The sequence below is a fragment of the Platichthys flesus genome, chromosome 15 (genome assembly GCF_949316205.1).
Source record: "Platichthys flesus chromosome 15, fPlaFle2.1, whole genome shotgun sequence".
Classification (NCBI taxonomy): Eukaryota; Metazoa; Chordata; class Actinopteri; order Pleuronectiformes; family Pleuronectidae; genus Platichthys; species Platichthys flesus.
The window spans coordinates 16369330-16389055 of record NC_084959.1 but is presented as its reverse complement, the minus strand read 5'-3'; the positions used below and the strand labels follow the sequence as shown (position 1 = coordinate 16389055).

The 19726-nt window shown below is 40.4% G+C and overlaps 3 protein-coding genes across 3 annotated transcripts; 2 read left to right on the top strand and 1 right to left on the bottom strand.

The window, feature by feature from the left end:
* Positions 1-393: 393 nt before the first annotated feature.
* On the bottom strand, positions 394-18971 carry rb1 (retinoblastoma 1). Its single transcript, XM_062406676.1, has 27 exons — positions 18731-18971; positions 18214-18334; positions 17154-17257; positions 16503-16637; positions 16375-16413; positions 16205-16254; positions 15845-15955; positions 15051-15196; positions 14867-14941; positions 14068-14177; positions 13896-13973; positions 13150-13237; positions 12921-13037; positions 12768-12824; positions 12450-12481; positions 12244-12320; positions 11883-12103; positions 4288-4403; positions 3861-4015; positions 2858-3003; positions 2612-2716; positions 2393-2506; positions 2126-2274; positions 1997-2027; positions 1752-1894; positions 1513-1559; positions 394-1420 (listed from the first exon to the last, which is right to left on the bottom strand). The coding sequence occupies exons 1-27, from the start codon at positions 18838-18840 to the stop codon at positions 1356-1358; spliced, it is 2742 nt and encodes a 913-aa protein (XP_062262660.1). The 5' UTR covers positions 18841-18971; the 3' UTR covers positions 394-1355.
* On the top strand, positions 5457-7466 carry LOC133970135 (lysophosphatidic acid receptor 6-like). Its single transcript, XM_062406974.1, has one exon. The coding sequence runs from the start codon at positions 5926-5928 to the stop codon at positions 6982-6984; it is 1059 nt and encodes a 352-aa protein (XP_062262958.1). The 5' UTR covers positions 5457-5925; the 3' UTR covers positions 6985-7466.
* Positions 10008-11552, top strand: LOC133969941 (lysophosphatidic acid receptor 6-like). The gene has a single exon (XM_062406677.1). It carries the CDS (start codon positions 10341-10343, stop codon positions 11331-11333), a length of 993 nt encoding a protein of 330 aa, XP_062262661.1. The 5' UTR covers positions 10008-10340; the 3' UTR covers positions 11334-11552.
* Positions 18972-19726: the final 755 nt, after the last annotated feature.

Sequence of the window (19726 nt, the reverse complement as noted above, 5' to 3'; positions counted from 1 at the left end):
AATCTTGTTCTTTTAAGTGTGCAAAGAATTTGCCTTGTGAGATCACCGTGACCTTCTTTGACTACCAAAATCGAATGAGTTCATTCTTGAGTCCAAGTGAATATTTGTACCAGATTCGAGGAAATTTCCTCAAGGCATTCTTGATTTGGGACGACCAGACGTACAAACTCAAACATTATGTCTTTAGCCACTGGCTGTCACTGGCTCGAATAAATACATGAAACCAGGGATTTAAAACAAAGCTCTTAATGTGTCCTTTGTTAGAAGCTGGATAGGAACATAAAATACTTTGACAGATAACAATCAGAAAATAATCCAACAATACTGTCAGTGTGATGAGAGAAAATACAAAAAGCAGATTGTTGAGTTTAAAAAAGAAGAAAAACATTTTTTTTTGCAAATCTTTATGTAAAAGTACTACTTCAATAAAGTACAATATAAACACATTTACTTTACAAAATCTCTGGTAGTTTAGTCCTATTTAATCACAGAGTCCTCATTTACATGACATATTTGGTGTGAATAGATCACTGTACTTTTTCCCTCTTTTCCAGAACACTTCAATTAATTTCCAAACATTTAAATGAACCAACATATGTGATTTCAAACATTTTAAAAATCCTTAAGTTGGACTTTTTAAGCAGTTGTTTTCACTTTATGTATTGTGTAATTTTACTACCAATAATTAAAGTAAAATCTATTAAACTATATGCAGCACAAAAGAGAAACCTGACATGCAACCTTTGAAACTAATATACAGCATAATAATGAGTTTTGGTTGAGTGCAAACAATGTAAGATGACTTTATGTCACAAATAAAAAATTCCAGATTTTGAATAAAAAAAATAAAATAAAAAGTATAACTTGTGCATATAAAAGATGTAGTGATCTTCCACTGGGCGGAATTTTTGTCCTTTTTGAGGAGAGTGATCATGATCCTTCAAACACCTGAAATGTTGCATTGTGCATAAAACTATTGACATACTAACATTTTAAATGAATCTCAAAAGTCTAATTGGTGGTAGGAAAAAGCCAACAATGAGTTAGATCGTGTCACTGCGAATACAGTGATTTCTTATAACATCTAAAAATGGATATCAACTTTAAAAACAAACACACTTAATCTCAAACAATTCATCTGAAAATCATTGATTTAGTAAAAAGTGGAAGCTTCAACAAGCAAGCGAGAGGAGAACGACTCTATATTCACATGTTACTCCTCAAACACAAACTTAAATACTAAAACTACAAAACATTGCTAAATGTACAGAGAAACAAACGTTTCACTTTGAGTGTGAACAAAGTGTCGTCTTCACGCTGCGACAGACAGCAGGTCAGTCCAGTAGGTTGTGGAGTTACTCCTTCCTTGCTTCTGCGTCCTCCTTCAGCTTTTGCTCCTGCATACGACTTCGAGCGGAGCCTAAAGAAAAAAGAAAAAAAAAGAAAATCATAAATGGAAGAACATACATCCACTAATTTAATTCTGTTGAGAATACAGTAGTGTTTACTTACTCATCTCTGCAAGCTTCTGTATCAGTGTAGAATCTCCACCAGATTTGCTGTGAAATTGAAACATGAAATGAGCTCAATTCATTCATTTTAGTGATTTACTAAACTCAAATAAACTGTAATAATATTTATTAAGTTTCTACAGTAGAAATGTGATCAATTTTCAGTTGTAATGAAACTGACACTCATTGCTTGTTGTAATAAATAGTATGTATGCAAATATAACACCATTTGTGACCAACCTGCCGTCAGCTTCATCTTGTCCGTCGACATCGAAGCGTAGCCTCTTCAGAGGCTTGGGAGCCGAGCCGAGATCCAGAGTCCTCTTAAAGGAGCGATCGCTGCTGTTGACCATCTGGTTGATCTTCTGGAACCGACTGGACAGCTGCAGACGCACAAAGAAAAACATAAGCAGCAGAGTCAGTGAGGAAAAGATCAGACATATTTCTTTAACAAGTGAAAGCGCAAATAAAACTGGGTAACGTACCCCAAAAGATTCACCGATCGATACCAGCATTCTGTAAGGGTGGGAAAAAAAGTGGGTAAATGCAAAAATCTATTTAAAGGATCCAGCCTCTGGACAAGTGTCAAACTGTTGTGAATGTGAAGAGCTTACCTGGAGCGAGGAGTCATGATACTCGGGGAATTGCGTGGGCTCTTCAGAGGGGAGATGTACACGTTGTTGCTGCCAGGCACACGCAGAGGGGAATTCAGGATTTTGTAGGGACTGCGTGGTATTTGTGGGATTGGAGAGAGGGTAGGCGGCTAAAAAAAAATAAAAACAGACACAATGAGAGGATATCTTAGATGTACACATTCTCTGCATCTGATTTGTGCATGTGGAGAAATTCAACTGTGGCTCCTGGTGGGGAAGGCGCCTCACCCTGGTGGACGCATACTGCAGGATGTTGGTTTTCAACCTCTGCATGAACACTTGATTGTAGAAGATTATGATGGAGTCAAAGTGGCCCTCAGTGATCAACACGTGCTTAAAGGTCTGCAACACGGAGCCACAGGAAGAGATGCAAAACAAAGTATTTTATATTATTATTCAACATGAGGCATGAGAACAGGAACAGTATTTATTGAAAGGATAAATCACCTCCTGGTTGGTGTTGGGCAAGTTCTTGTAAGCCGTGACAATGGTCTTGAAGCGCAGATCAACACTCTTCACTTTACATATGGCATACATGGCTGACATCATCAACTGTAGGAACAACACGGAGCAGTTTGAGAAGAAACAAAAACACGTGGAGAGATGCTGAGAAAACAAGGAAGCAAGAGACCGAGAGAACGAGCAGGAGAAATGAAAGATATAGAATTGAGAGCAGCAGGCTCGTCAGGCTACCTGGTCGAGGTGGCGGTCTCTCATCAGCTCGTACTCGTGCTGAAGCGTGTGCTGGAAAAGTGTCCACATGATGGGCTCCAGTTCAGGGTGGGAGGAGAGCAGGTAGGAGCAGAGTATCTTCAGCCTTGTGTAGGCAAGACGGTACACTGCAGAGAGGGGAGAACCTGGAGGATTACTACTCTGGAAAATACCAATACCACAAACATTTGTGTCATAATATAATACTTTCAAATACAAATACATGTAAAAAGGAATAATAACTCATGTCACTATTCTGTATATTTTTTTAAATCATCACTGAAGTGCAGTGGATACCATCATATTAATTTTTTCATGCCGGCTCTGTGAATATGGGGGGAACAGTGCTGAGACCACAGGTGGAAAACCTCCACAAAAAATGTAAAACTCTCATGATTCAGTGAAGAAAATAACAATATTTTAGAAAAAAAATTCTGAAGTGGTTTAAAATAAAATATCTGTTAAGCTGTTTATTTATGAAGGTTATGTACTTAAAAGCCTACATTGTTGTTATTATGTTGTAGGCCCTACAACATAATAACAAAGAGCTCAAAGCTCAGTGCAACAACTTCCCACTGCTCAAATTTGATAAGCTCCCTGTATATCCTGAGGATTTTTATTTGCATCTATTTGGGAGAACCTACGAGCCTACCAGAAAAGCAGCTGCAAGCATCATCACTATCATCTGACATCAGACACCTCGATGCAGGAACAGCCATTGCATTAGAGTGTTTTTTATGATGATGTATACAAATTCCATAATCAGATATGGCCCTTAAAAGGACATTATGAAATTGAAATGGCTGTTGATGGTAAAATTCCCACTCCTGGTCTAGAATTGTAATGTCTGCACATCTTTATGATACAGAGTTTATCCAAACAATATCTTGAAAAAATGAAGCTTCACGGAAACATTGCAGATCTCAACCAAGAAGAATCTGCACTGATCAATAAGAAGAAAGTAAGAAGTTGAACGATATCTTACATTTTTTATAGAAGAGGCTAAGAGAGTTGGACTTGGGGTGTCGTGGAATCTGACTAGGCGGCTGGGTTGGAGCGTGAGTGGAAGCCTGAGAGTTGACCGTGCCTGGAGACTCAGGAGGAAAGACACGATGGCCCGGACGCACGGGGGACAGATATCTGTGAGAAAAGTCAGTTAAACCAATATTATTGTAAAGTAGTAAATGTGAAACATGAGGGGTTTAAGAGTAACGTTGAAGACATTGGGCCTTTTGTGAATAAACGTCATGGAACCTTTTTTTTATGATGTCTATATGACTCAAAAGGGACAAGCTGCTGTATTTACGACTTCCAGTAGTTTCACAACAGCCAAAAGGGTTTTAGGTTGAAGAAGGTTTCTTAGTTGCTGCATACCAACAGCTGAAAAACAGATTGTTGGGTAAAGGACTCACAGGTCAGCCGCGGTGTGATTGTGCTGCAGTGGTTGGTTGAAACTGGCTGGGGTCTCCACCTGCTCGGCTGCTCCGCTGTCATGCTCCTGTTTCAGCAGCTCAAATAGCGGGGAGCCCTGTAGAGACACAAACATGATGATTACATTTAACTACCATGAAAAGAAACATATACACTGCTTACTGGACAATGTAAGGAGTAAAGCTTTGAGCAAAGAAAAAACCCTCCTGACAGCTGACACAGGGGAAAGTTGCGAGTAAACTTTTTTTAGTGATAGAAATGAATTGAGCAGCCAATTAACACATGACAACCTTGCAAATACAAAAACTCTATTAAAATGTCTTATTCATTTATAATTAAATTAATATTTTAGCTATTCTTAATCACATTGTACATTGTATATTATTTAAATGTTTTATGATTAGAAATAATTTAAAGAGTAGTCATTTTCAGTTTCCCAGAGCCCATGATAACATCTTTAAAGTCTGGTATTGTCAAACACCCTTTCAACTTTTTGTCAATCCCCTTATTGTTTCAGCTCTTGCAGTCTCACTTACAATTGGAAACCACAAAACAAAAAAAGAATCAGGGATGTTTATCTACTGAAAGAATTTAAATAAAAAAAAATGCTGAAAAATACAAATGGACTGATAATAAACCGGTTTTCGCATTTTATGTTGATATCAGGACATATCCTATCTGATCATATATCAGGGAGAGAGAAATCAGAAATGAGATCATACAGGGAAGTGGGTGTAGCTACTACTCAGCATTTTACCCAGTGAGGGCAGGTACAGACCTGCTCTTAGTACATTCTTCTTGTCACAGCTGCCACACCCGGCTTACGCAACTGACACATAGCACACAAGAGTACACCTGCCAGTGATCTGAATCCACAGAATTCGATGACATGTGTTTCTATAAAATTTTGTTAATTTTAAGTATCTAGATTTAGCTGGATATTTGATATTTCAAGAAGAAAAGCCCATGATTTAAGTTTGTAGTTGAACACACGGATAGTGAATATCGGGAGCAACACACATTTCTGATGGGTGTCTTTATTCAAATTTCAGGTAAATGCAGGAACAAAGCAGCAATGGGAGGACTTCGCTCCCAGTGGAGGCTCCTCCCTCTATGTTGCAACAGACCAGTGAGTTGGAGCCTTTCACTTGCAGCCTGCTCTGAGGTTTCAGATTTACAGTCCGACAGGAGCAGGGTAACAATCACCATGCCCCCCCCCCACACAGAGGGCTGCTGCCGGAAGAGACAGAAGAACGAGAGAGGGGGAGATCAACTCAACTGTTCCCAGAGTTGAAAAGACGCATGAAACTTCTCTCCGAAAAAGATCAACATTCTGAATGTGGGCGACAACTGAAAAACTCGACTTAAATGAGGAATATTAGACGTGGACAGCAGTCACAGAAGAAAACCTCAAGGTCAGAACTTTGGATACGATCCCAGGTATTTCGCGGAGTTGCTGTCTCCTTTTCTTCTCGGAATTTCCTAACATAAAGACAGTTTTTGGTGCTTGTTGCAGACAGTTGGATTAACAAGTTCAACTTTTATTTTTTTGGACACTCCGGGACAAGGCTGAAGAGGAGGTCTTCACTCTGCAGACGTTCCAGACTCACCAGTTAAAGATGAATAATAGCACGAGCTGCAATAAGAGCGACGGCTTTAAGTACCCTCTGTACAGCTCGGTTTTCAGCCTGGTTTTTGTAATTGGACTTTCTCTCAACATGGTGGCTGTATATATTTTTGGCTGCACATTGAAGCTGCGAAATGAGACCACGACATACATGATCAACCTTGTGGTTTCAGACTCTCTCTTTGTTCTCACCTTGCCTTTTCGAATCGTTTACTTCATTAGACGCAAGTGGTTATTTGGAAGTGTACTCTGCAAGATCTCGGTGTCCCTATTTTACACCAACATGTATGGCAGCATCTTCTTCCTCACCTGCATCAGTGTTGACCGCTTCCTGGCCATTGTGCACCCATTCCGGTCACAGGCTATCCGCACTAAGAGAAATGCAAAAATAGCCTGCTGTGTGGTGTGGGTGATGATTCTTTCAGGGAGTATACCCACAGGGTTTCTTTTGGAAACCTCTTCGGAAGAAAATGTCAACTCATTCTCAAACTTCTGCTTTGAAAACTACTCCAAAGACCAGTGGAAGAGTGAGCTGTCGAAGGTGGTGGTGTTCATTGAGACTGTGGGCTTCTTAATCCCGTTGATGCTCAACGTGTTCTGCTCGGTCATGGTGCTGCGGAAACTAAGTAAACCGCAAACCATTAGCCGTGGGGGGAGCCTCAACAAAACAAAAATCCTGAGGATGATCCTTGTGCATCTTTTCTTCTTCTGCTTTTGCTTCATCCCCTACAATATCAATCTCATCTTCTACGCCCTGGTGCGCTCCAAAGTCCTGAAGGGGTGCGATGCAGAATATGTGGTCAGAGTTATCAACCCTATAGCTCTGTGCATAGCAGTGACCAACTGCTGCTTTGACCCAGTCATTTACTACTTCACTTCTGAGACCATTCAGAGCTCCATCAAACGCAAGTCCACAGTGTGGCACAACGGGGCTCGGCTATTCGAGAGACTGCAGGGGGACAGCTCACAAAGCAGCCCAATCTCATCACCAAAAAACCTGACACTGAGGAGTCTCAAGTCCAAAATGTCTATGAATGAGTCAACAGTCTAATGAAAAGTCAATAATGTGACAGGATTATTAATATTAATGCAGGTGAAACTCAAAGCAGAGTGGAAACAGAGTGGCCTTAAAGACCATAACAGCACAGACCACTGTTTCTAAGGAGTCACTGGACGCCAAGGAGAGTTTTGACTGGGACTCATGACACTGAGACAAGTCAGACATCGGAATGTGTTGCGGCATAAATACTGTTTGGTACTTTCACAATGCATTTGTGAGAAAAGAAGATGGAAGAAGAATGTGCATGGTGCTTTTGCAGAAAAAACATTGTACTTGCTCTGTAAATTCTTAGAGCAGATTTTAATTTTTTATTTTTTTTAAGCAATCCTGAACCTGTATAACTTTTTATATGAACTGTGCTGTGGTTATTTTAAGCATTTGTGGCCTAAGAAAAGGCTTTTGAGCACTTTAAACTGAGCCTGTTAAAGCATGTATCCATTATACTGAAAGAAAAAAAACAGTTATTAATTTAAGATTTTGGAGTTTTAAATTGACTACTTCAGAAATGTTTGACATTAGAATGGTTTCAGTTGTGTGTATGCCTTTCAGTTGGGTGCTACTAATCTATCACTTATGTGGATCAATTAGTCATTCAGGTAAGATCAGCACAGCAACACAAACTGTATTTGGCCAATTCCATGACTGCATAATGACTCAATAGTTTTCAAAGACAGATTACAGGTGTGGTGAATGATTGAAAGGCAGCGCTGCACTAACGCAGCCTTGTCTGGATAACTGGGCTTTTCTGTAGAGAATGTGGGAAGGAAAAAACTGATTTAGAATAAGCAACACAAACTAATAGTGAAAACACAGCCCACAGTGGAATGGTGGCTTGGTGTATGGTGTGGTTTGAATGCTGCTTGTTTCTTCTTGCAAAAGTTGTGTGCTGCAAGACTCAGCACTACTGCATTCCTGTTGTGTTGCCCTGAGGATCTATGCTGACATGGGGAGTCTCATCATCACTACGCAAGAGTGAGAAAGATTGAGAAACCGAAGCAGACGAGCGACGACATGCCTCCCGAAAGAGAAGAACGTTTCCAGAAAACGGTACAGAGGTAGTGGACGCAATCGTGAGTCAGACCTGGTGACTAGTGCAGAGCATCATTGAGTTAAATAAAGGATTTAGCAATTTCTTTAAAAAAGGGATAGTTCACAGGAGCAGTGTGGTGGCATTTTATGTTTTCTTCTCTTGTTTTATTACGCCTGAAGAAGAGCTCGCCTTGGCGGAACACTGTTTACCCCTGAAATTGTTTTGTCGCATCAGCATAGTGGCGATTAGATAATGAGTGAATTTAAATTTTTGGGTGAACTATCCCTTTAAGTCTTACTTTGACATGTTTGGACTCCTTACACGACTAGACTTTAGAATGCAAATGGACCCTTTTCACCCTGAACAAATATTTGTACAAGATAAAAAAAATGAATCTGATTGTGATTAATGATATTATTTGTATAAAGGGTTAATTGAACAGTAAGAACAATGTATTCTCAATTATAATCTTCGTTGATATACACAGTGTGAAGTTATTATTATTTTTTTTTACAGAACAGGATAATGAATTTAACCAGTTATTTTGCAATCAAGAAATGTGTTTTTTTTTCACTGGTCTATATTTGTATCTCATTCAGATTTGTGTAACGTGGTGTGTAAAGTTGTGTATGGCTAATTCATAATTTGTACCAGAGTAACTTATATTCTCCTAATTAAAAGTCTTCAACCAGAGACTCGATAACTCAACACTGGTTTAATTACAGCTCAATTGAAATGGTGAAGTTTGGTTGTCTTCTTGTAAAGTCTACATAACAATCTGACTTGGACAATAGGTGCAAAGACTAATTCATTTATGACATATATGGCATCACACAGTTTCTCTCTGGTTGCCACACTGCTTCTTTCAACGATTCATTACTTAGTCCAACATCTGACCAATAAAGTTAATGATCAACTCGTTTTTAACAAGTGCCCATAAACATAAATGTAATGAAACTGTATGTGTGTAATTTTAGACTGATCACAGGTTTAGTAAGAAAACCAGTTCTAATCTGTCCGATCTGAACATCTAAATCAAGTATTTTAAACCTTTGAGGCTTACTAAATAATTTCACTAAGTCAGCTAAAAATTAAACAAACTGTGTGTGCATGTGCACATCTGTGCATGTGTGTGGGGAGAGAGAGTGGGCGATAGCCAGAGGGAAAGGGGGGAGAGGGTGCGAGTGTCTTTTCCAGTCAGTGGTATTAGTCCAGTTGCAGCATCCTATCTAGTTATCCTGCTGCAAAACACCAGCTAACAGGAAAACTAACCATCATACGGTCACTGCACCAATGCTATCCTTATACTGGTGAGTAATTAAGTTCTTCTCAACATATTCAGTATATAATGGATCAAGATATGACAGATTATATTTAAAAAAATTATACTTTAATTAAATCATCATGTGTAAATTAATGAGGATGTTTATATTAGTTGTAAGTGGCACTTTCTCACTTTTTTATTTTAAAAATGATTTCATTATTTAAATTTTTCATAAAAAAAAAAAAAAAACTTGATCACATCGAGCAGACTTTAAAAGCTACTTTTCAGAGGGTGAGGGTGATAACAGCTACAGTATAATTATTAGGTTATCAGACTGCCAAAGTAAGTAAAGTAACTCAATTTTGTATATATATATTTTGTTTTTACAGGATCAGTGATTTAATATGATATGGACATTAAACAATGTTATGGAGAATGAAAAAATGCGCATTAAGATTCTACTTGAAAGCTTAACGAAAATGGTGAGATACTTAATTTATTGGTATATATTTGTTTTTATATATTTCACAATTGTATTTCTTAAATACAACATAAATATGCAGAATCATGATATAACTAGTATTAGGAAAATGCTGAAAATATTGTACAATAAGTCAGCGGTACCGTTTTAATTTGAACAGTGTTGTCATTTCTCGACTGGGAAACTTCATTAAATGTTTAATGAAGTATAATTACTGCAGAGCAGTGACATTGGGAAATTGTTCTTCGTTCTTTTTTCCACGCTCTTTATGACAAGAAACCAAATGTTTGCTTGTTTTATGGGAGCAGCACATAGCAGTTAAAACTTTATTGACAGAATTCGTTCCAACCTTCCTCCTACACATCAAACATTAATTCAGCTTCGTCGGATATAGTGGGGCATTCCCCTCTCTGAATTTACATCCCATAAAACGGGAGACATTTTGAGTCTATTAGGCTTTTACTGCTCCGGCAGACGCTACTGAACATGGTCCTAACTTGATTTTATATTTACTTCAGATATGAGAGCGACACAATGATTGAAGGTTCTGGGGCAGAAAATCATTTTGGGACATGGAGCAGTGGAATATGAGTGATGCTCCAGTCACGTCATTCTCACTATTGTCTAACTGCACCATGGACACCAGCTACCGCTTCACTTTCTACCAAGTGTCCTACAGTGTCATCTTCGTGCTGGGGTTGGCCACCAACAGCATGGCTCTGCGCAGACTGTGTCTATCACCCTTCACCGTCAACAGCACAGCCATCTACATGGTCAGCCTGTCAACTGCCGACTTGTTTTTTGTCTTCTCCCTTCCTCTGAGAATCTACCACTATTACCAAAAGTCTCAAGCCTCATCCTCCATCACGAGAGAGCTGTCCAGCTGGACTCCCGGGGTAGCATTCTGCCACCTTACTTTCACCCTCAAATACATCAGCCTGTATGGGGGCATCTTCTTCCTGGTGTGCATTGCCGTGGACCGTTACTTTGCTGTGGTGCACCCTCTTGCATCGACAGCCCGCCGGCTGCGTGTTGCACAGCTGGTGAGTGGGGGGATCTGGTGCCTGGTGCTGGGGCTGAGTGTGGGTCTGTCTCTGCTGCGATCAGCAGCTGCTCACCAACACCAGCCCTGTCTGCTGGACCCGACCTCCCAGCGCCACCGCACAATCATACTGGTGGTCCTCTGCATAGTGCTGGGCTTATTTCTGTTTCCTACTATGCTGCTTCTCTACAGTTACTGCAAAGTGCTGAGCGTGCTGAGCCAGTCCAGACACCGCTCCCGTAGTCAGCGCTACAGCCGCAAGCACACTCTCACAATAATTTACTGGGTGCTGGCCATCTTTCTGTTGTGCTTCCTCCCCTATCACATCAACCTGCTGGGATACACACTCACTCATTTGGGGCTGCTGTCCCATTGTGGCCTGGCGAAGGTGACTAAGGCTGTGCACCCCGTGATGCTGTCACTAGCCAGCTCCAACTGCTGCCTCAACCCACTCATCTACTATTTCTCCAGCAGCCTGGCGCACAGGGAGGCGCATGGTAGTGGAGGCAGTGGCAGTCGGTGACACCGATCGTTTCATATAAGCACGGAAAATGACACAATCGTAAAAAAGCACTAGGGCTGTTTTATTGAAATTATTTAAACAAGTTACCAGGAGTATTCAGTTCCCCATACTGTGTGCAATACTTTGTGGTAGATCACCACATAAAATAGGTAATCATCATTTAGCATGAATTGCAATATATTTAACAAGTTTTGTGTGTTTTCATTTTGGTTCACTGCAGTGTTGTGTCTCTGCAGCAGGCTCCAGAGGGTCAGGCTCAGTGCCACACTAAAAAGTATTGTTGGCTGTGGTTAGCTGAGTCACTTTGCTGTGTATATTTCGTTAGTGCAACTTTAATATGTTTGTGAGTAAGTGATATGCTATGAGACTTTTCATGTGGAATCTGCCTCTATCTGTATTGGTCCAACATTATGGATATGATTTATATGTTATGTATTTTTTCATGGGCCAATAAATGTCATATAAAGTATGTGTATCTGTATGTTGTGTTATAATGAAATCTTAGCACTATAAGTATACATGTATGTGTAATGAAGTGATGAAACTGACCGTCCTCCATGCGATCCTCTCCATGATGAGGTTCTCGCAAGTCTCCAGATGTTTGACAATATCTTTGCTCAGTGTGGGGTAGGCCTTGATGAAACTCTCGATGACTTTATAGAAGTCGAAGGCGGCGAGGTTGAACACATCCAGTATCCAGGGGAAACAAACATCTGTCCCAGCTGAGTCACCACCGCCATGGTTGTATCCTCCAGCCTTAAAACCGCTCTCTGAGCATGAGGAGCAGACAACATAGATTTGACTCATCACAAATTTACTAGACATTTAAACATTGATGTGATATTCATCAATGTAAGACACAACATAAGGAAATATTGATTTTATTTGGAAGCAATTTAACGGGACACACCTCCATATGCTGCCATGACCACCTCCAGAGCACAGGCCAAAAGTGATGTGTGGAATGTGGAGTCATTGAGGAGTTTACTGGAATGGAAATCATAGGACTCTGCTCAAGGCAAATTATGCTCGACTACACATCAAACAACAAAACGCTTCAATAAAAGTTAAATAATAATTCTCTTTTGAATAAAGCAATTTGTTTTTAATACATACCTGAAATTTTGCACAGACAGTCGCTTCTCTTCCTACAGAGAAAAAATAAACAGTTATGACACCGTCATATGTTGAGTACATAAGTGGGAGAACTTCTGCTTTAACGTCCACACTTCCTTTCAGTTACTTCCATGTTGACAGAGGCCATTTTCTCTCAACTATATTGCTATGTAAACAGAAGTTACGAGGGCATGAACAGTGAAAGAACATATTGGAAAATGTTACGGAGTTGAGTTCTCTTCAGCCGCCAAATAAATACATTAACAATAAATATACTGAATGAAATGGTTGAAAGATAAATTAAATAAGTCACTGTACCGATTTCAACATTGCCTCCATGACTCTATAATACAGTTGTACTCCGAGGATAAATCGCTGAAAAGACAAAAGAGCATTGCAAGTTGAACATTTCAATCATTTCAGCACATGTGGCCATTGTTGTTCATTTTCGAGTTCAGTGTTAGTTCATACCTGCTTTCCAAGAACGATACAGCGTGGGCCGACTGCCTGACCAAAACTCCGGCTAAACTCCTGATCGAGTGTCTCCAAGCGCTTCAGCACGTCTTGTGTCGGGTCCACAGTGCAATTCTGACAACAGGTTAGAAGAAAACAGGAAATATGTCAAATGAATGTGGCCAGATGTAGCTTCAAGGTTCATTTTATTTAGGGGAGCAGTGCGGGAGCACTTGCAGGGACTCACATTGAAATATGAATACAGGTTAGTAGATGGCTGGTCCCCAGTGGAGAAGAGATCAATCCTCAACTGTTGAATGGAGGTCATGGCAGCTCTGACGAGACAAAACAAAAATCAGACAGTGTTAAAGGACAAATTCAATAAACATAGTGGACAGTACAACCAATCACAGAGCCAGCTGCCATGTTTGGTTTCTTATTTGTTGACTGATATACACATTCAATACTGATAGACTTAGCTTTTTACGTCTTCAAAATATTTTGAGTTAAAACCTATTATTTGCAAACTAAATTATTATTAAAATGCCAGTTAATGCCATTATCTTCTACATATATATATTGAAATATTATTGAATTGGGAGTTCTCACACATCTTTCCAATGCAGTTAAACCTGGTGCTCACTTAGTAGGAAGGTGGTTTTGGTTTGATACCAAGTGAGACCAGATTCAGAGGAAAAGTGTATTAGTCCATATAAGATTAGCTAAATTGATCGTTTGAGTTAATATTTGGATTTCATCTTTTCATTTACTGCAGCACCCATTGGTGATGCATGCACGTTTGCTTACATGTCGGGTTTTTTTTGAGTGGGAGATCATGTCAGTGTGGAAAATTCTATATATCACTAGATTTTCCCACACTGACAGTTTTTCCAACAGTATAAATGATGTGATGCAAGCACAGCTTCAGTCCGTCTCCCCCACATAAACGATAACTAACAGAAATGAACTGGTGAGCTACGGCTAACCGCTCACCTGATTGGCGTCTGTGGAGGGATGATTACAGCGTCTTCATCTGCCAGGTTCTTCTTTGGCGTCATCTCCACCTCTGATCTGGAAGCATCAGGAGCAGATAAATAAGCACTTTACTCTTGATCAAATGAACTGACTCAATCAAAACACTGAATAGAGAATAAAAGGAAATTACACTTCAACTTTAGGCACAAGAACAGTCTCGTCTCTGTCAAAAAAAAGCCGTCCATCGATGTCTCTAGTCTTGAGGTAGTGTTCTTCATATTGTTGATCAAGATCATGCACCTGGGGTGAAAATTTAAGGTTGAGGTTACGTGCAGGTAAAAGGATTCCAACACAAAATATACACACCATCCCTGTGTCTCACTTGTAACCAACAGGTTGAGTTTTGACCATTTAATTCTACATTTACCAGGGAACCAAATACAAAAGAGCTAAACACAACAACTAAAATAAAGATTTGAAAAACAACACTGAAATAAGGTAAAGATTCGGTTTGTCTGCACAGGTCTAGGAAAACAGACCAATCGTACCCAGGCCCGTCATGGATGAGATAAAATTAGGTGAAAAACTTGCACATTATTCATATCTGACACTTGTGTAAATTATGTGCACCACCTGTCCGTTACTGGGGTAATGGAACAGTAAAACAAATATGTCCAGTGTCCTTCAGAGGAGAGTGTCACTGTCTGCAAACAGAAACATCCTGTGTCTCTTGTCGTCATAACTGTCGATATATAACCCCTGACACACTACATAGGGTCCCCTGCTTGAGTACACATTTTCCTGACACCATGTATGTGAAATCAAACATGTGAGAGCAGCAAAGACAACCACCAACAGCTGTCGTACACTCAAGTGTCCAACAGCAGCCACCACAAGCAGGAAGAGATAGCTAATGGAAACAATAAGTGCAGAGTGAGCAAAGGGAAATCAAACAGTAGGCCAGGTGTTGTCATAATCACACCGTTTACCTGAGGAAACTCTGGACATCTGAAAACCAGTGACTCCAGGAAAGCCGTGAAACTGGTCTGGTAAACATTCTTCACCTGCAAATACAAATCGTATAGAGGACACATAAGGCAAAGAAAACCACACAGGAGGAGGTCGAAAATTGTAAATATAAGTGTATACAAGTATAAATATAAGTGTTCAGACCTCCTCTACATTGCATTCATTCTCATTGCACAAGGTTTCAAGAAGCTGCACATCCATCTCTGGCTCAAGAGGTCGGGCCTTGACTTTGCTCTGGTTACGACGAGATGTTCGTGTTGGGGGGCTCTGGACTTTACTGATTGCTGATTCTGAGAGAAAAACATGTCAAACATTAGTACATCTATGCTCGCCATAAACAACCAATCTATTTGTGAAACAGAATATCTGAAGAAATATGACACACAGGCTCAACGCAGCAGGTGGTTTTCTACACACGGCTTCACAACAGCAACAAATGCATTATTCAGGCAAGAGGTGGAGCAGCCGGGTGCAGCAGGCAGACGTGTTAACTCCGCTGCGGGATCACGTTATTTTGTTTACAGAACGCAGAATCCGTCGTCAACTGTTGTCACCACAAACTATCTTGACATTTTTGTCGGTGTCATCTCTTTCTCACTGGGAGATATTTTCTTTGTTTTGGTTCCTTTTCATTTTGGCGTGTGTTGCATGTTAGAAGTATAATCAACCCCCCCACTCTGTAAAAGTAAATCCAGCGGGTGATCCCCTACTGTGCTCACACATCAACTTCTCCTGGATTTCTACCGACTTTATTCTAGAAGGTCAGGCGGATAAATTCCGTAGAAAAATACAGTCAATGTGGAGACATATCTACATAATCCATAAATGTGTTTCCATTAATCTATTAAAAAATTATATAAAAAATCCACCTAATTTGTTGACACTTTTAAAGTTTAATAGAGAAACCAGATAGTAAAGTGAATGAGATTTTATCTTACTGTAAAGAGGCTGAAGAAGGTCTGAAGGGCAGCGCTTGATGAATAGCTCCAACATACAGAGCAGCAGCTGGAATGATATGACCAGGTCATCCTCCATCTGTAAGACCCTTCCTGCAGACAGCACAGATGTTACACACTAGATGCACCATCACGACAATACTGCTGCACAATGGAGACGACAGCGCTGTAACAATGAGGTGGAAAACTTTCCAATACATTTGAGCTCTGCAGCTGATCACTCAGGGGGAAGGAAGGATGAAAAGAAGACGATGGAGCAACATGATAACTATTCCACCAAGTGTGTTAACAGCTTGAACTTTCTTGTTTTTGTTCTTGATATTGTGATAAAGCTTAACCTACCTTTGGCCAAGAGAAACATTGTCCAGCAGCACCGCGTGGTCTCTCTCTCCCTGGAAAACAAGACACTGAACCATTAACCTCTCACTAGCTCTGCACGAATTATCAAACTAGAGAATATGAAGATACTCAAAAAGTAGTGTGTCAAATGCATTTAATTGTGTCAAACGTACGTGCCATCAGAAACCAAAGTGAAGATCTTCTTGCAGGTCCTGAAACAAGGATATTATGTTAAGTTCAAATGTTAAATTTCCCCACAAACAGTTCTATATCAATGAAGCTGTGGAATGTGTTCACTCACTTGTCAAACCTCTGGTAAAGAGCCAGAGTCATGTCATACTTCTTCTCCAGTCGTGTCATTGCTGAATTCACCTTGGTGGTAATCGTATCCAAGTTCACATCCAACTTCCTTACCAGATCCATGAACTGTTTCACACTTCAGAGGTAAGGACGACATATTAATTCCACTGCAGAAATCAGACAGTTTGTGAGCCAATCGAAATCTGCGTCGGCCCTTATCAGTAAAAGCCCTCGAATGTCTTTTTCGACATTGACTGCAGTTATATCATTTCCTTTTAATCCTGAAATAAATATTATTTTAGTTTTTCCAGTTTCACATCTGCCGTGTGTCAGAAACCTTATCAACATGGCCACTTGCTTGACATTTTCCGACTGTGTTCTTATATGCCCTTAGTCTAGACATTTTAGTAGTGAGCTGGCAGGAAAACTTCAGGAAAATGTGCAGAGCAACTGACAAGCAAAATTGCATTCTCACTTCCATCCCGTCTGGACATTTTCAGGGAAATTTCCAGAGTTCAGTGAATGTCTAACAGAAGATTAAGAAACTTTGCAATATCCCCTCAGTGCTCAGCCCAGACATACTGTAAATTATTTGTGTAGTTGCACTTTGCATTCTAGAGAGTTTTGCTAACAACGCCCGACGAGTACTTACTTCAGACAAACTGCTTTCAGAACCTGAGTTAGGGTGAAACAGGAGGCATCCATGTCTGTCACCGTCACAAACAGACAAGCACCCCACAGCCTTTTCTGACTGTCCTGAAATACAATTAACAAAGAGATCTTGATTTGAGATGCTGTTTCATCTACTTCTCTAAGAAGGGGTCATTTCTGATACTGTTCTCAGTGACCAAAGACAGGCTACAAAAATCGCAAGAGGACAACACAGATTGGATTTTGCTTTCTGTAAAGCATGGCTGATGCTGACAAATGGGTAGTTTGGTGCTTATGCTGAGTTACAACACTAAACCACTTTCAGTCAGTTATCCTTTGCAGTAACAGGAACACAAACTAATCTGAAAAAATTTCATAGGAAGGTTTAACTCAGCACTCACTGATAACACAGGTTAATTACCTTAATTGATGATGATTTTTTTGTGCGTGTCGGGTTAACTTATGTTTGTATCGTAACGATATGTTGTGAACTTTCAGATCAGAAAAAGCCTAACCAGGGACAAGAACTGCAAATTATCTTTGGCTACAAACATGCAGTAAATGTGTGTTGAGTTCTTGCAACCTGTTACAATCTTTCTCTGCTTTGTCCCCAACAAAGAAACAAGCAAATACATAAATAATAAACTAAACTAATAAAAGCCAGCCATCTCTAAAAAAAGGACGTGCATGTTATCTTGCTATCTGTGCAGTATTCATTTAATCATGTCACCTTTAAACACTGTGCAATAACAATCATATCAAACCACTTATATACACCATGCAATATTCATATATGTATTAGTCATCATAATTATGAACCTTTGTTACCTTGGTTTTTGTTTACTCTTATTTTAGTGAAGAACTTAGAACTTTAGTGAAGGGTTTGTTATTTGTTTATAGTTTTACATCTTTAAAACAGGCAGTTTTTGAATCTTGGGTCTTACAAAACAGCTTTCACACAAAGGAATACAGATCCCACCAATGACCTATCCTTCGCTACACGATGACGACAAGATCATAACAAGTCTACTGTCACTTTGAGGGCATATGCAAATACTTACAGTGACTTCCTCCATGGACTCCTGCACAGTTTTACACAGGGTCCAGGCTCTGTCACATACCACATCTGTGACGTGCAGGCTCTTGCACAGGGTCACAAACTCAGCATCCTTGTCTCTGTGTCTGGAGGAGAGAGACATGCACCAATAATCACTCCGGAGAACGCAAACACTACTACCGCCTCCCTGAATGTTTACCTCCCTGAGCGTCGGTTAACTTGTGTGTGTTTATTAGTTATAACAGTGTAACAACAGTGTCACAACAAATGACAATGACCTGTGACACGTGGACGCCGGTGAGTGACTGAAATAAACTAAGCGACATTATGTTAACACACAGGCCTAGCTTAGTGCGAAGCAGCAGCTAGCTAAACAGCCTCACGATCAGTCCCTGCTAAAGTCAAACACCAGTAAAGATAACGTTAGCTTCACATGTTGGCTACAGCGTGTAAACAGTTTCCAGAGCAGCTGGACAAGTCGCTGCTGAGACGAAAGAGCAGCACCAGAACACGGATCTTACTTTTTTACAGATAACTCTGGACTGTCCTTCTTGTCCGGGGAGACACTTTCAGCCCCGGGCTTCAGCCCTTTGCTCTGCGGTGTCCCGGAGCCGCGCTTCTTGGGTGGCATCTCGCTGTTCGTTTAGCGACGAGCTAATAGGGAACGTTTTCAAAGTAAAGCCGCGTCTCTGGAGGAGCGGAGAGGATGTTTACTAAGTTTAAAGCCCCCCGCACGAATTCCGTAGCAACACTACAACACAACCCCGCTGCTGACTTCCTGTGTGTGCGCTCGATTTGTAACATGGCAGTGCGCGGCGGGGTCTCAGCTGTTAGACTCACTCAACGACCAGAAGTCCCACTAACGAGAATATTCACATCTCCACTGAGATTCGATTATGTTTTATCTTTATTTCAAAAATAATAGGGCTTCTCAAAGTGTCGATAAATAACCAGATTACAGCCTCACGTGTGGTCAACACGGATCTCTGTGAACATAAACAGTACTCGGTGTGTGTGTGTTCGGTGGGATCACGTGACGCACCAGAAACGAACTAACCCAAACGCACGAGAAGAAAACGCGGGAAAGGTTACCACGCAACATCCGCTCTTTTGAGTTTATCCCGCCACCCAGAGCAGTCACAAAGGATTTCTCCGCTGTTCAGTGCGACATGTAGAAGAGCGATCGTCTCATTGTTCCAGCTGATCTGATGACGCTCTATAGTTGTTCCAGAGGATAGATCCTTCAGAGGCTGACGTTGTTGTTTTCACATGTGATTACGCACTGATGTCTTGACCCATTTATCTTATCCAGGGGCATTTCACTCTTCTTAAATGGGATCATCATTCAAAATCTTCTCTTTCACAAGTATCACAAGCTTTTTAGTTAAACTGTGTAGTACAAATGCCCTCTCTGACTACTGATCCCTGTACAACACTGCCCTCTTCGGGCTAAATACACGTATTGTTATTTCTTACGCCTGAGTCTTGTTTATATAGTAAATAGCCTAGAGAATCGA

What these genes read in the sequence shown, in the direction of transcription:
- LOC133970135 (XM_062406974.1), top strand. Translation starts at nt 5,926, where the DNA reads ATGAATAATAGCACGAGCTGCAATAAGAGCGACGGCTTTAAGTACCCT.
- LOC133969941 (XM_062406677.1), top strand. Translation starts at nt 10,341, where the DNA reads ATGGAGCAGTGGAATATGAGTGATGCTCCAGTCACGTCATTCTCACTA.
- rb1 (XM_062406676.1), bottom strand. Translation starts at nt 18,840, where the DNA reads ATGCCACCCAAGAAGCGCGGCTCCGGGACACCGCAGAGCAAAGGGCTG. An exon ending in AGAGGATCGCATGGAGGACG is followed by an intron (nt 4,404 to 11,882) that starts GTCAGTTTCATC and finishes GTGTCTCTACAG; the next exon opens with GGCTCCCCGCTATTTGAGCT. An exon ending in GAGACCGCCACCTCGACCAG is followed by an intron (nt 2,717 to 2,857) that starts GTAGCCTGACGA and finishes TTGTTCCTACAG; the next exon opens with TTGATGATGTCAGCCATGTA.